Here is a 17703-nt window from a genome sequence, read left to right as displayed (position 1 = left end):
GCATGGTGCATTAATTTTGTTCATTCATACCTGCTGACATTATAATTTCATTTTTTAATTGCCTTATTATTCAAGTTGGGTGTTAGAAAAAAGAAAAGCAGAAAACTTGTGACTTTATTAGGGATAACCAGAATCTATGTGATGTGCCATATATGTATGTGTGTGCGTGTATATATTTATCTTTATTCCAGTGCAATGACAAGTATTTTCAAACTCTTGAAATGACTTTTTTGTAAATGAGAAAATAATTAAGATGGCACATTGTTCACTAAATTTTTAGTGATTTTATATTACCGTATTACCACATAGGAAACCCTTTCAAACCCTTTCAAACCACTATTAATGCCCAATGTATTTATCCACATGACAGTAACACATGTATCACCCCATTTCAACATCAAGGACCAAACAGGCCACGTGTTATGTTCTTTTTGCATTATTTTGCAATGTATGCTGCAGATCATAGTTTCAAGAAATTGTTTTTTTTTCCTTTTTTTTTTTTTTGTCTTTTTTTCGTGTCCGGCAACGGATCGCAACCCTCGGTGTCGCACCCGCACCTCGCTCAGCCAGTGAGTGGGAACCGGTCTGCATGTGGGATCCGAACCCTTGGCGGGAGCGCCACCGCACTCCCAAGCGGCGCACTGTAGCAGTGCGCCACCGGGCCGGCCCCAAGAAATTGTTTTTGAATTCAGTGACAGTGTTTTAGGGGATAGAAATCATATGTATGGGCAGATAGGAATTCAACTAAATGATAGATGTGAATCTAACAATGGCGTTTAGAGAAATGGTAGGGGAGAGATTTAATGACTACATTTCAGAAAGGACAATTGATTATGAAAAGCCTTCGGTATTCATTGTGTAAAATTTAATTTAGAGAGAAGGCTGAGGTCACAAACCAGAGAAAAGAGATCAGATTTAAAAAACAAGATATTAATTAGGTACTGAAAAATTGATTCTGACAATGAAGAGGGCTCTCTTACAAAAGAATGACAAGGAGACTTGTCTTGTTTTCTTGAAGGAAAGGAACCGAGGTCTTTACATATGGAAGTGGATAGAAAATGAGCCTAGCTAGTCACCTTTGTCACTGAGAAATGTAGGATTTATTCTCAGTGAAATTCTTGGAGAATTCTGGTCTTTTGATACATGTGACAGTAGTATGTTTCTTAAGTTGCATCTCCAGCCTAATTTCTTTTTCCCATTCTCACTTTATGTGCATGCCAGACCAAATTCCATTAGCTCACCTATCCTGTCATGTTCTTTTCTTTCCAGGACCTGGCACATACTGTTTCTACTCTGGGGTTATTCGCTGAAGTGACGACGTACTGCAAATCCCACCACTCTTTGCTTCCCTAATGTCCACTAATTCTTCAATCTTCAGTTTAAGTATTATTCCTTCCAGCAGCTTTTCCTGACTCTCTCCCTTCAGGGGAGAGAGTTGTTGTCCCTCCTATGTAATCCCTTAGCATGCTGTATTCACCCAACTTTACACTGACCACAGTGACCACTGCAATGTGTTTTATGTCTGTACTTCCTTCGAACTTCAAGTTCAATGAGAGCAGGATCATGGTGGTCTTGTTTATCACTTTTATATCCATATATACCAGGGTCTGCCATGTAACAGGGGCTCATTAAACATTTATTAACTGAGTGAATCAATGAACAAACACACATATAAGTTAATGTGCAAATAGAGGACAATTCTAGCCAGTGTTTTCACTTGTCCTGAAGTAGTAATTATATTTTTTTCTTTTTTTAAAATGTATTTTTGAATTGAAACATAATTGATTACACATAATTATGGGGTTATTATCTCGGGAATCTAGAGCCCACAGAGCGACACTTCAAACCCATTGTACAGACTGGGTCACAGACCCCTCACATGCCAGGCTGGGTCACCAGACTCCTTGTATGCCTGGCTGGGTCACCAGACCCCACACACGCAGTTCCACAAGCTAGGTAATTGGGAAAGATCCCAGGAGCCACTGGCAGATGATTCAAGCTCAGTCCTCAGCTTCCTCAGCAGCTTTTAGCAGCAGTAGCAGTGGTAGCAGTGGCCCCCCGAGCGTCCCAGGGGCACTGGCAGCAACAGCCTCCAGCAACAGTAGTGGCCTCCCCGTGACACTGCCCCCTGGGATTTTCGGGGTGGGGTGGGGGTGGAGGGCACTGTGGATCAGAGCCATTCATTCTTTATACTCAATTCTGATAACACAGGACACCTGGGTGCAAGTCAGACAACCCAGGAACACCTGGGTGCACATGCACAATTACATTAGACAATAGCCAAGGAACACCTGGGTGCACGTGCATATTTACATCAAATGCTCGGCAAGATTCTGAACATCTCAGGGGCCCTGATCATTTTCCTGTATTTTCCCTACAGGGGTACAGAGTTGACTATCAGTATTTGTGTACAGTATGTGATGATCAAATCAATATTATTAGCATGGTCATCATTACAAATCATAATTATTTTCTGTGTCCATTACCCAACTACTCCCTAACCTCCCTTCACCTCCCCCTTTCCCACCTCTAGGAACGATAGGTCTGTTCTCTCCTCCTGAAAGTTCACTGTTTTATTGTGGTCTACCTTCCTTCTTTCCTTCCTTCCTTCTTCCTTCCCTTCTTTGCTCCCATTTATGAGTGAGGACCTGCAGTATTTCTCTTTCCATGTCTGGCTTATTTCACTTAACATTATTAATTATAGAATTGTGGTTCTCACTATGTAGTTCGAACCATGTATATCAGAATCACCTGAGGTTATCAAGCTTCCCAGGTGGTTCTTATGTGCACTAAAGTTTGAGCATGTCTCTGATTAGTTTACCAGGAAGCAGATTCTGAGATGAGAATAGTATACATAAGTTTATTTGAAGGTCAACAACTATAGCAAAGTGAAGGAAGCAGGATTGGGCAGATAGTCACAGTAAAGGCTGCAGTAGATCCCTGCAGACTAGCTCCCCAAATATATGCAAGAGGACCGGGCCTCTAACCCTCCCTCATTGACCTGTAATTGGATGTGGGCTGCTCCTAGAAAGGGAACATGACCTTGTTTGAGCCCGTTCTCTTCAGCTGAGACCAAGGCAGCTGGGGGAATAAATACTTTCGTCCTGAAGTGGGTAGATCTGGGCTATGTTTTGAAGCATCTACTACAGAGCCCAATTGTATATAGATTGAAAGACATCAGAAAATTAGGAGAGAGGGAGGCAGGGTGGAAAGGTGGAGGGAAGAAAGGAAGAAGAAAGGATATTGTAAGTGGTAAAATAAGAGTCTTTACCTTTGCATATGTATAATAATTGTGGTCTGCAAGACATACAAACCTCGTCATGAAAAACTGCATGCTCCAAGCATTGTCAGTCAGTACAGTAGGAAACAAAACAAGACTGATGTAGTAAATGAGCAAATGATATATCTTCAATAGAATCCATCTAGGAGGATCTTTGAGAGGAGGGGCAGTTATTAGCCAGAGCAGTGCTATTTTAGGCTCCTCAGGAGGTGTGCAAAAGATGAAACATGGATACTATATATTTATTTTATTGCGTAAAAAAGTTTTGTACCGGGCCGGCCCGGTGGCGTACTGGATAAGTGGGCCGCTTGGGAAGCACGGCGGCGCTCCCGCCCGAGGGTTCGGATCCCACATACAGACCGGTTCCCGCTCACTGGCTGAGCGAGGCACGGGGGCAACACCGAGGGTTGCAATCCCGTTGCCGGTCCCCGGTCCGGTACGGGGGCAACACTGAGGGTTGCGATCCATTGCCGGACACGGAAAAAGACAAAAAAAAAAAAAAAAAAGTTTTGTACCTAAAAATAATTTTATTTACTTACTAGACACTAACTCTGAATGGGCATAGGGTCGAAATACGATAGAGAATTATCTTAGTTACTTTGTAGATTTCTTAACACAGTTATTTTATTCCCTAGATGCCTGAAATGTGCAGATGCCCCGTGTCAGAAGAGCTGTCCAACTAATCTAGATATTAAATCGTTCATCACAAGTATTGCAAACAAGGTAAATTGAGATTTATTTCTTTTTTTTTTTTCCTTTTTGTCTTTTTTCGTGACCAGCAATGGATCACAACCCTCATTGTCGCGCCCATACCGGACCGGGACCGGCAACGGGATCGCAACCCTCGGTGTTGCGCCCGCACCTCGCTCAGCCAGTGAGCGGCTGGTCTGTATGTGGGATCCGAACCCTCGGCGGGAGCGCCGCCGCACTCCCAAGCGGCGCAATGTAGCAGTGCACCACCGGGTCGGCCCTTGAGATTTATTTCTGCAAATGAAAATTAACAACAGCATTTGATCTTAATCTGTATTATTACTGTGGTTAAGGCATAAAGCTTGAGTTAGTAAATTCGGTTAAAGCATTAAAGATACGATTTCTATGGGCATTTGAAAATGTGGCACACTTTATTAATAAAGCTCTTCCAAGTTGTGACTTGATTATGGTGAAAGTGCATATTCATTGTTTTTTGTCTTAAAAATTAGTTTATGTTGAAATTAATGATTTTGTGTATAAGGCATTCACTGAATACATTGACTCTACCTTAAGCTTGCTAAATGCTTACAGACAGAACTGTCATTGATCATCAAAACACATTTTAAATTTATGAAATATCTTTGTCTTAAAATGTGTTTTAGTATTAAGTCTGGCACACTGCACCTGAAAGACATCAAGGGAATGGACTTTTTTCTTTTACTGAAATTCAGTTAATTTAATTTGTTTAAGATTTGAAGTAATTCATAGAGACTGATGTAGTTATAACTAAAATAAAGTTACAAATAGAAGACAGGCTTTTGTGGGCATGAGTAGAACAAAAGAAATTTTAATCTTTAGTTTTTTAAAATCAGTGTAAGTCTAGCACCAGTTTTTATTTGCTAAGTGAATGGTCGATTGATTGAATAATTAATAATAACTATTGTTTTTGTGAAAGGAGCATTGAGATCTCTTGGCCCAGTGTCTTATCCTTTAACAAATGAGCAAAAGCTGAAGAAAGTCTCCCATAAGGATACAGAGAATCCTTCTTTTCACTAGGTTTAACACTAATATTCTAAAATGCTGGAAAGCTCCATTACATCCTCTTTCAACATCCAGGTACCTTTTTAGATATAAAGATCATGTCTTAATATGTTAATTATTTAAAACATATTTTATGAGAAAAATAATAAACAAATTTATGTTGCTTTAGGATTTCAAAAGAATTAAAAGTTCTTATTTATGTGTAAGGGCATAGCAGTAATCTGTTTATTACTAATCTATGTTTAGTCAGATTTATTAGGAATTGAAGTCTGAGTTGAATTTTTAGATTGACCACTTACTGTGAACTCATGGAAAATTTCTTACTTTCATTGATGAAGGAAAGGTAGCATCTGTCTTACAAAGTTGTGGCATAAACTGAATAATACTTGTATATGAAAATGTCTAACATAGTAATTATTCAACAAATATTTTGTTGATGTGGAATTATTAACTTCTCTACTCATTCAATATGGTAAACACTGTAGAAGTGATTCCTCTTTCTGTTGCTTACGTTGGTCGTGGAATACCTACTATCTGCCAAACAAAGTGCTGGGCACTGGGTAAAACAAGTTTCCTGCTATGATTCTGTCTTTTGGAAGATCATAATGTATTAGCAAAGACAGACACATTAAAACAAAAACAATCAAAAAAAACCTAATCATAATTTAATGTGGTTGGTATTGCAAGCCATGAATCCAGGAAGAGTTATTAGCGTGTGGGGAATAGCAAGTTCCGTGTGGCTAGAATCGAGCCTAGATTACATGAAAGAGAGTGGTGTGAAAGAGACAACTAGATCGGAATCAGGGTGTGAAAATGTTTGAATACCAACCTCAATATCTGAGACTTAATCCTAAAGGTTGTAGGAAATCATAAATGCTTAAATATTTGACTTGTAATTAAGATGAATTTTGGGAAGGGATTTCATTTATTAACTTCATAGTATCCCAAATATCCATTGTTACAAGCCCTTTGTCTTAATGTGTAAAAAATGACTTACATGAAATGTATATGAAATCTCATTTGTTTAATAATTATCTCATCAGAAAAAGAGTGGAGCAAAATGTCTAAAGTTTGAAGTGTAGTGTTTTGGCTAAACATATATCTAAGTTAGCACTACTGACATCAGGCATGAAGAGATATGAGAATTATAGTGGACCATCTTAGAAGGTCCAGGCTAGCCAAATTTTCTCTAGATATCCCAAAATTCAGTAGTTATTTTGTTATCCCAATTAGTATATTTTCAATTAATTCAAGGTCTACACAAATTTATAAGAAAAAAGACAAAAAGGGAATAATGATACTCTTTGAACAGTTCATAAAATGTCTAAGCAAGATCAGAATAATCTCTGTTTTAGGAAAACCTATTTCTGTTTCATTAATTTGTCCATATTCTTTACTACCTAATGCAGCATTGTGAGTAGGTATTTATTTAAACAGATTTCTATATGAATATAAGATATTTAAAGATACTTAACTGCGAATATAATCTTTTCTCAGGCATTTAAGAAGCTATGGTAAGTAATGTTTTGTTGAAGAGTCACTGTAGCAATCATAAAAGGTCAAAGATTATTGTTCTTTAAAGCCTGCAGCTTTTTAGATATTTACCAGCTGTGTACAATGTAGGCTGTCCCACATTGCTCTGCCAGTGGACCTCAACACAGGAGGGGGCTTCTTTCCAGGTTGAGAGGGTAATTGAATCGCCAGACTCAATGAGCCTTGCGCCTCTTTGAGAAAAGGATGTCACTTGTGTTGTATTGTGTTAGGCTTCTGTGATTCAGTGGAGTTTAGGCCAATACTTCCATTCTTTATTTTCTTACAAACTGGATTACAGCTCTAGTTTCGAAAGGTACAGTCAATTCTATTGTGCTTCCCCGGTCAGTTTTTCTCTGTTTCGTTTGTGCAGGCTGTTGTTTGCAATTGTATCTCTCAATTGGAAGTACACGTTTCAGATTCATCAAACTGTGAATATCGGGTTGTATTTCTTGATAGTTTTCCTTTTAAAGAACACTACTTTATATAAGAACGTATGAGGTCAATCTATAAATGTAGTAAAAAAGGTGGCTATTTTAAAATGTGTTCCTTGATTTCATGATCTTTTATTTTAAACACTTGTGATATGTTCTCTTTTCAAAACTATTATGTTAAATTGTAAAGCATTGATTTTTCCATTAATTTGCATACTTTTGTAGAGTCTGTGTCCTCAGATTTGTGTGGCTTTTATATATAGATAAATAAGTTTAATACACATTAGTGAAGAGCTGACTAAATGACTTGATGTAAAATAAAAGGGTCTTCCTTATGACAGATCCTTATTAAAAGTAACTGGAAGTCAGAGGAACAACAAAATCTAACCAGTAGAATTTACTGATAAATACTATGGACAACAATATTTGCTTTTGTTTTTGCAGCTGGCCAGTAGGCTTGGTAGTGTTATAAGTCTGCGCTCTAACCAACTGAGCAACTGGCTAGCCCTACAATATTTGTATTTTTTAAAAAATTTATCTTGATATGCTTTTGGATGAGTGTATGATGTATAATACAAATCATTCCATGAACCTTTGAAGTACCCTCACATATATATATATTTATGTATGATATATATGTATCATACCAGTGTTACAAAGCAGAAAAGCAGTAGTGCAATCAATAGATTTGGTACATTCTCCTTTTAGGTTTGTTTTTCAATTTAATAGCTAAGTGGTTTATACTCCTAGCAAACAAAATGTTGGTCATCTCCGGAATAATTTTATAAAAGCCTAACTTTAATTATATTACTTCTTTGCTCAAAAATTTTAGTTGTTCCCCAGTGCCTAGGAACTAATGTCCAAGTACATAACCTTCATAAACTGATTGGGCTTTCTCCCACTATTAAATTAGAGAAGTAAGTAGACAAAAAACGTTATGAAGTCCATAATTTATCACCTAGTAATTTTTAAAATGTAAATATTATAGATATATAAAACAAAAAATAGTGATAAGATTTAAGGTTTCCTTTGGTACCCAGGTCCATTCCCTCACCTGTGATACTAGTTGATAATTTTGAGCACCCTCTACCCATTTCAAGAGTACTGACAGAAAGTTACCTACCTGCCATAAGACGGTGCTCAAGAGAACAAAGCATTCAAAAAACTCTCTGTTATGCTCCTAGAGGGTACACAAGCCATTGTCCCACAGATTTGAATATGCCATGTGGTTTAAATCAGAAGTTTTAAACTCGTGTCAATTTCCTTTACAGATGAGCTGTCAATTTTTGAATATGTATTATGGATTTGTGTCATTTAGGGTGTTAATCTGAGTGGGTGTTGTCACATGGAGTAATTACCTCTTTCCCATCTCATATAATGTTTTGTGTATATTAATTATAATCCTTTTAAAACTTGATAAGAGTAATGCTTTATTTAGTTAATGTTGGACTAGCTTTATTCACATTTTTTTCATTCTTTTTTTATATCCCAAAATTTCCATGTGGAAGCAGTTTACCTCTGCTTGAAATAAATATAATCATGCATTGCTTTACTACAGAGTTACATTCTGTGAAGGATGTTGTTAGGTGATTTTGTCTTGTGTGAACATCATAGAGTGTACTTACACAAACCTAGATGATATAGCCTACTTTACACCTAAGCTATATGGTGTAGCCTATTGCTGCTAGGCTACAAACCTGCACAGCATGTTACTAAATTGAATACTGTAAGCAATTGTAACACAATGGTAAGTATTTGTGTATCTAAACATAGACAAGATACAGTAAAAACACAGTATTATAATCTTATGGGATCACTGTCATATATGAGGTCCATCATTGGCCAAAAGGTTGTTATAAGGTACATGGCTATAGTTTGAAATTGCATTCAGAAAGGGGATGTTATTACCAAACTCTCTTAGTTTTAGTCTTCTGAAACTGTTTTTATTTTTCTTTACTTTTGAAAAATACTTTCACTATCTAGAGAGTTTAGGGTTGGCAGTGATTTTTTTTTTTCCCTTCCTCATGGAAGATCACTTCAGTGATTTTTGTCATCTGTTGCTGCTGCTGAAAAGTGAATGGAAATCTAGTTATTGCTCATTAGAGAGTAATATGTCTTGGGGAGTGGCTTCTTAATCTTTTTTGTCTCTGCTCAAAATTTTACAATAATTTATCTATCTGTGTCTGTATTTCTTTTCATTTATCCCAAGTTTCCACTGAAATTTTTGAATCTATAGATCAATATCTTTCATCATTTGGGGAAATTTCTTTGTCTCTCCTCTTTCTGGAACTCTTATTAGGTATGTGTTAAGCCTTCTTTGTTCTCTATGACTCTTATTTTCATCTCTTTGTTTTTGGGGGGTTACATTCTAGATAATTTCCTTCAATTCTATTTTGAAGTTTACTATAACTTCTTAACTAATTTCAAATATGTTGTTAAAATGGTCCATTGAGTTTTGGGCTACAACCGTATCTTTCATTTCTAAACGTTCTTTTTAACACTTTTTTTTTTAGACTGACAGCTTACTATTCATTTTTTTCAAGACTTATTTCTTAAAATATATGAAAAAAATTTTTTCTGTGAGAATTTATCTATCCAGTTTCTGTGCATCTGATTATACTGTTTGTGCTGTCTGCTGGCTCCACTCATAGTGCTTTGTTTCTTTGTATATCAATTTTTTTTTTTTTACTCTGCTCCTTTTCTTAGAAGCTTTATCAGAGAAAATCCTGTGAGGACTGTGATGAATGCACGTTTCCTTAGAAAGGATTTACATTTGCTTCTGTCAGGTAGTGACCTTACTGCCAGTTCTCTGGGAGCACCTTAAACTAAATTTCTCACTTGATATCTTTTCAAGTCACCCAGTTTGCAGGAATTCAAGCTACAAACATACTGGAGGGCTGGATTATTATGAATTTGCTAAGGCTATTGTTTTTCCTCCTCTTTGCTGAGTACCCAAGTTTAATTTAGGAGGATTTCTTTGCAATTCCAGGTGGGAGCGAGGTGGCAATAATTTTAATTTATCTTTTGATGTAGGCTTATGCTTTATTAGACTCAAACTTTGGGTGAGCCTTGAAATTTTTCTTCTAAAACCTATATGCTCAGAGGCCCTGAAAACAAAAGCTGATGTTCACTTGGTTTGGCAATGCGTTTAGGATAATTCTACTTATTTCTCCGGACTATTTATTTTCTTCCTTGTCATTCTCACTCCTTAAACATGCCTACTCACGGACCCCTCCAAGATGACTTTTTAAAGGACATTTGCCTATAATTTTAATTTTCTGATTAGAAGAGTCATAGCAGATAACTAGTTCTCAATTCACATGGAAAAGTGCGATAAATATTTAAGAACTGTTGGGTAGTCTAGATTGGTTGAGACCCAGATTTTGGTAAGAAAATATTGGAAAGGTATGTGGAAGATCAAAAGAACAACAAAAAAATAAGGCAAAAAAGATCTGCCATACCAGATACTAATACTCACTATAAAAGCTAGTGTAGTCAAAATTATATATAGTGTTGGTGCAAGAATACACATTTCTGGAACAAATGAAAGTCTGTAAATAGAACTAAGTACATATAAGTGCTTAATATATAAGGAGGATAATTCAGTTTAGTGGAAAACGAATGGCTTCCTTGATAAGTCGTTCTGAGATAATTTTAACTTTACTTTTAGAACCTTTCATCAGTTATCTCCTAGAATGCATTTCAGATGGACTAAATGTCTAAATATTAAAGAAAATATATTAAGGATAGTTTTGAATACTAGGAGCTATAAACTGTGAGAACACATTTTACCACTTACGTCTTAAAATGTGTTTAAGAAGAAAAACTAGCCAAACTTGAAACCAACTGAAAAATTATTTGCCATGCAAGTTTCAAGCCAAGTATTCACATCTCTCTTAATCAAGGAGTTCCTGAAAATATATATGAGAAACACAGCTCAATGCAGGCATGGGCAAAACTTATAAACATTATAGAAGTAATGTAAATGATTAATTACCATATTAAAGTTGTCCTACTTTCATATTAGACAGAAATATGTAAATCAAAAGATGAGACATCAGTTTTTCTCTCATCAGATTTTGAAGTTAAAATGTTCAGTACCCTCCTGTGCTATCCAACAGGAAAGAAACGTATGGTGGATATATATTTAAAAATTACAAGTATATTTACTGTTTTACCAGCTAGCTTTCTTATGTGTTCTGCCTAGAGAAATAAAAGTATCATCATGTAAATGGTCATATATACAATGATATTATTCGAAGCAGTTGTAGCATTGTTTGAGTATAAACAACTGGTGATGACTTTAGTGTCAGTTAAATTTATTAGACTATATACTATGGAATTTTGTGAGGCTATTCTTAAAAATGTATTATTATATTTATTGATCTAGAAGGGAATCCCTATTAAATGAAAAAGGTCAAGTTGCATAGTAATATAAATAACATGATGCTATTTCTAAAAAAAAAGAAAAAAATTCAATATAAATATAAACTATAAAGGCATGAGAGAATATAATTTTACTTTGGTTTTCTCATTTGATTGAGATTGGGGTAGGATGATATGAGGTTAACATTTTCCTTATTAATTGCTATATTGTTTTACTTCTTAAAATAAACGTGTAGTTTTATGATTAAAAATAATAAATTAAAATTCAGTAGCAAAATAAAATAAACCTGAGAGGTTTCAACATAATGTATGACAGACCCTATTCTGTTTTTAATTTAGAGCAATTTCATTTTGGAGAGAAGGGTCTACACTTTTTTCTCCCCAAATGTCTAATAGTTCCAAATATTTTGTTTAATAATAAATTTCTCCACTCTTATGAAATGCCACCTTTATCATATACTTTATTCCATATTTATGTAGATCTATTTTCAAATGCTTTATGTGTCTTATCTATCTGTATGTAGCAGGACCAAGCTATTTTAGCTATTTGCAATGCTGTGCAATATTTTTTATCATTGACTAAAAGCATATTACATTTATTTTCAGGATAGCCTAGCTTTTTTCTACATGTAAAACTAGCTTTGTAAACTGTAAAAGAGCTCTATGAAATAATTACTGAGCACCATGCTCAGACTATAATAAAATATTAATTTCAAATTATTAATGCAAATGTATGCACACCTAGCGTTGTTCATTTGTCAGTTGTTGTAACCATTAACTGAATTTTCCATAATCCGGTCTTTAATTTTAATATGTGTCTTCCTAGTGTTGAATATGGCAAATGGTAGAATACTAAATTTACTGGTGTTAAAGATAAAAGTCTAGTATATTATTTTCATGATATCACGTCTTAATATATTGTGCTGAAAAAGATAGATGGATGTAACACTGTCTACTAAATCATTAATGATTGTGTAAAATCTATCTTGTTTCTGTTTTGTAATATACTGTATGTCTTTAAAAAAGGGTTACATTTTTACTTTTAATGACAGCTGATATAATGGGTATTAATCATTGCTTTTCTTCACATTTGCTTCAATTGATGAAAGTTTAGATCTAAAAAGCCTTCTGTAACTCAGAGCAAATGTTAGTCAAAGTTACAAAGGTAAGCAATATAAAATCTATAAAAGTAATGTCAGTATAAATGAGAAAGGATTTTTATTGTACACCGTAAGCCAATTTTATATGAAATGAGTAACACCATATTGTTTGTCATTGTGTGTATGTATGGATAAATTTAAACATATGCCTTTGTAAATACTTTTTAAAATTTAAACCATTTTTAAAATAGACTAATGATGTAAGATCTATATATGTATATATGTAAAGTAAACTGGAATCATAACTCATTTCTTTAGTAATCTCAAAACAAAGAAAAATATGTATAAAAAAACACATGGGATACTAGTTAGAATTTTTAAAAATATTAATAAGGAAAAAAATCAATGTAACAAAATCTTGACCAAAACAAATTTTTATCTAACTAGCCATCTCATTATATAGAAAAGAAACTTGAAACCCAGCATGTCTAAGTGACTTATCCCAGATCATATAGCTGCTTGATAGAGTAAATGACTTTCCCAGAATTCTTATCCAGTGTACTTTTGTAATAAAATGTTTATATTATTAATCAGTATTAAGATATAAAGAGTAAAATAAGTAACATATTTGCTATCATGATAATTTTTTTAATACTATTAACATCTTAAGTGTTGGGTAAAAACTATATTGCAATAGACTTCATGTTAAAAAAATTTAGGTGTAGTTTCTTGAAAACTACTTTGGTAAATTGTTGAATTTAGAGTAAATTATTACAATCAGTACTAAGTATATTTTTGAAAGTAGGAATGGATTTAAATTAATGTACTTAGAACAGAGACCTTTTTGAGAAATCTATTTGTACACACTGTATAATATAATAACTAATTGCTTTCAGGCAAGGAATATAAATTAGACATCTCGGACCTTAATAAAAATTTTAAAAAGATACATGTTAGGGCTGGCCCGGTGGCGCACTGGATAAGTGCGCCGCTTGGGAAGTGTGGCGGCGCTCCCGCCGAGGGTTCGGATCCCACATACAGACCGGTTCCCGCTCACTGGCTGAGCGAGGCGCGGGAGCAACACTGAGGTTTGCAATCCCGTTGCCGGTCCCCGGTCCGGTACGGGGGCAACACTGAGGGTTGCGATCCGTTGCCGGACACGGAAAAAAGACAAAAGACAAAAAAAAAAAAAAAAGATACATGTTAGAAAAATATAAGACTATCATAAATATATGTTAACAAACACAATGAAGGCTATTGTACAAATATTCTTCTAATTGGAAAATGACTGGCATTATTCTTCTAATTGGAAAATGACTGAAATATTGATAAAGCTTTTTAAAGGAAATGTCCTTTGAATAATGATATAAAGTATGAAAAGGATGGATTTTGGCATAGGAGAAACTTTTATTTTATTTAAGTAAATATAGAGGCAACAATACTGATTCTTTATGCATCTCTCCCATATTTGATTCATGAATTGAATACATGTATACATATATGCTAAATTATTTTGACTAACTCATGGAGAATATTACAAAGTCTCAAGTTCATTAACTAGAGAAATGGAGACGGGGTGCAGAAAATAGGAGGAACGGAAATGACTTCTTTTTCACTTAAAAGTTATGTAAAAGAATCATGCTGCCATTTACACACATCTTTGTCATTTCCTTTTTATGGCGTAGGAGAATGACTGATTTTTTTTTTTTTTTGGTCCATATTTTGTTGCTTCTTTCTCACTGTATTTCTTATTCTGCTTCCTAATATGAGTTTTCTTTAATAAACATTAAAATCTTAAACTCATAGAATTAACATTTTAGGAAAATCTTTTTAGGGAGAAAATCCCCAAGGGGGGTGGTATAGGAACTTAACTTCACTATATCTATTTTATACTACATAATGGACTAGAAATCTTATCTATGCCAAGTTATTTTTTTTTTTTAAATCTTATATCTATGGGCCGGCCCGGTGGCGCACTTGGTAGAGTGCGGCGCTTGGGAGCGCAGCAGCGCTCCCACCGAGGGTTCGGATCCCATATGGAGACCAGTCTGCTCACTGGTTGAGCGTGGTACGGGTGCGACACCAAGGGTTGCGATCCCATTGCCGGTCGCGGTACGGGCGCGACACCGAGGGTTGCGATCCCGTTACCAGTCACGAAAAAAGACAAAAAGGAAGAAAAAAAATCTTATATCTAAGTATGACTAATTTAGAAGGAATTTTAATCTATATTTTATTTCTCAAGTGGTGAAACTGAGGCAAAAGATACTACATTTTCCCCTCAATCATATTCCTGTTGTATGTTATAAACAGAACTCAAGTTTAGGAATATATGACTCAAAAACCTGTGTGTGTGTGTGTGTGTGAGTGTGTTTTCCAGTTTGACTCCTCGGGGTCAGAAAAAAGTTTTATTTTCTGCAAGGATGATTATTAATATTTTTAGACCTTTAGGTTTACATGAGACTCATTAAACAAAATTCCTATTTTAAAATCTAATCAGACTCATATAAAACTTATCTAAAATTTGTTATTAACATACGAAGAAGGTATTTTTCAGAATAAAACTAGCCAAACTTATTCTTCTGTTCCCCACTTGTCTCTACAAGAATATGAGTACTATGAGGACAGGAATTTTTGTGTGTTCTATTCATGATATATCTCTAATCTCTTTTGCCAAAAATCCAAAGACCCATAGGTTTTTCACTGAAGAATGGTGACAGCTTTATAGGAGTACTCCTTGTTCCTGTCCTTTCCGTACGTACTACTGGAGGCTATTTCTATTCAGTTAATGTACATCAGTACTTTCACCATTATATAGCTCAAGCCAGAAATATAAGTGATGTTAATTCACCCTTCTCACACATGCAAACTTCTTGAAGTTTAGCCCAAGTATTTTTTAAAGGCAACAGATTGGAGTTTATCTTGGAAGGGTGCTTCCATCTGTGAAAACTGTCATTGGAAGAAGGAAGAATGCTTTAAAATAAATCCACCAGCTGTATTGATAATCTTGTAGTGATATGAAGGCCTGAATATGATAGGACTATTTGTTAAATTAGTTATACCATATGACAGGATAGCTAGCTTGTGAGTTTTTCAGTTCTTGATAATGACTTCAAAAATCATTGAATTGTAGAGGAATGATACTAATGCAGTTTCTAGGTATAATTTTAAAATACAAAGCAAAGAAAAAAAGTTATTTTAAAATTAACTCACCTAAATGGCGTATCTTGTGCCTAAGAACATGCTTTAAAAACCTCAAGGACTCATAAAATTCAACACCTGCAAAATATGGGTAAATTAATGAACTGGAGATCATTCAATGCCTATACTTTTGTGTTGATTTGAAAACAATGAACATTTCAGGCATCATTTTTGTCCTTTATATTTTTGTTAAAAGAAGGGATCAAACTCTTTGTGCTTTATACATAAAATAACTCTGTGTACAAAATGTCAGATATTTATCTTGTATCCCTCCTAACATAGCCCTGTACATTTTTCTTCACACGATGGAACACTAAGATGCTTGTGTCTGATTGAATAACATGAAGAAACCAGTTGAAGTGGTGTGTATTTTCTAGGAGATGGCTGGGGTGTCTATAAAGTACCCTTCTAAATTTAAATTTTCTAGTCTTTACTTCTAAAAAGGTTGAAGAGCTCACAGAATAAAAGTCAAACCTCTTGTGCAGAAGGAGGACTCAAGAAATCTTCCCATTTGCTACGAGAGAAAAAATTGATATTGATCTTGACGGTCTGTATGGGAAGAGTGGAGGAGGTATTCCTCTTCCAATAGGTTTCTGAATGTCTTCGACTCTAAGTACCTGGATCCCTGAACAGTGAAGTTATCTACCATTTCTTTAAAGTGATCTGTGAGAGATGGATTGCAAAGGCGACTTCTGAGTCATTGTTCAGTGTTGGCTCAGCACATTTTCAAAACCATGCTTCTATATTCTGTGATACATGCCGATACTTTCCTTTTTCTAGGCATCATCGTGTAATCTCTCTTTTACTATCCATCTTTCATTCCTCTTTCTGAGAATTTTTGTAGCGTCTATTCAGTAATCCTCCTAATTAGTCCTTAATACTAGAATCCTTCTATTAAAAAGCTTCAATTAAATACTAAACCATTAGCTTGGCAGACAGAATTCTCCATAATTGGGTCCAAGCATGTTTTCAAATCATGTTTTTCTAAGTGAATGAACTATTCTAGCCAAATTGCCATGTCTTGACATCAAGCTCTATTCTGAACTTTCTTGAATATTTCTTCATATCGATCCAGAATGATTCAGATGTCATTCTGTCTCATCCCTTAGCCCTGTCATACCCAGAATTGTTTTGACTACTACCCATTTAAAACCAATATTGGCCACCTCAACCTGAAATGACTTACTCTGGTACTAAAGCATGTAGAAGTCAGCAACCATATATTTGAATTTTATAAAAAAGAAAAGTTACCCATAATGCCTTTGATTTAAAAACCATTCAATAGGGGCTGGCCCGGTGGCGCACTGCTACAGTGCGCCCCTTGGGGGTGTGGTGGCGCTCCCGCCGAAGGTTCGGATCCCACATACAGACCGGTTCCCGCTCACTGGCTGAGCGAGGTGTGGGCACAGCACCGAGGTTTGCGATCCCGTTGCCGGTCCCGGTCCGGTACGGGCGCGACACTGAGGGTTGCGATCCGTTGCCGGACACGAAAAAAGACAAAAAGGAAAAAAAAAAAAAGCCATTCAATAAATCCTTATTAACTTAAAACTCTTTTAAATCCTTCTCTACTTTTTATTTTGGTGAAAGGGTTACACTTGGAGTCATGAAAGTGTCGAGGAATTATTAGACAATTTCATGGTCAATAATATGCAATGGCTTATCAGGCTCTAGTCCTTCAACAGGTATAGCAAATCATGAGCCATAAGAGTGATTTTAAATATTTTACTTGTTTCATTTATCCAAACCTGTGTCTCTTTCTCTTCTTGCATCACCATTTTATGTGCAATCTTAAAACTCAATTTGGAGCTCATGAACCAATCAATATTCTTGTGAAAATATCTGTAGGTATTTAATTCTATTATATTCATTCAGTGCTTTTTTCCTCAAACAATTCTTAAGAGTGATTTACCAATTACAGATCAGATTTTTTTCTGTGATACTGTTTTTATATTTCAAGGATACTTCTAATTATGCAATAAGATTTTTAGTCAGTAAGTCTGTCAATAAATATTTGTTAATCAATCCTATCAAATATTCTTGAGAT

The 17703-nt window shown here is 35.2% G+C and overlaps 1 protein-coding gene across 1 annotated transcript in view; it reads left to right on the top strand.

Annotated features, from left to right (window-relative positions):
- The first annotated feature begins 769 nt into the window (after positions 1–769).
- Positions 770–17703, top strand: part of LOC103596022 (dihydropyrimidine dehydrogenase [NADP(+)]-like) — a 94752-nt gene continuing 77818 nt past the window's right edge. Inside the window, exons 1-2 of the mRNA XM_008579577.1 lie at positions 770–858; positions 3916–4003. Of these exons, the coding sequence (XP_008577799.1) occupies positions 770–858; positions 3916–4003 (177 nt within the window). The remainder of the gene's footprint in view (positions 859–3915; positions 4004–17703) is intronic.

This window comes from Galeopterus variegatus, unplaced genomic scaffold (genome assembly GCF_000696425.1).
Source record: "Galeopterus variegatus unplaced genomic scaffold, G_variegatus-3.0.2 Scaffold1914, whole genome shotgun sequence".
Taxonomy (NCBI): Eukaryota; Metazoa; Chordata; class Mammalia; order Dermoptera; family Cynocephalidae; genus Galeopterus; species Galeopterus variegatus.
The sequence above is the reverse complement of the archived record's forward strand: the minus strand, read 5'-3'. Positions and strand labels throughout refer to the sequence as shown.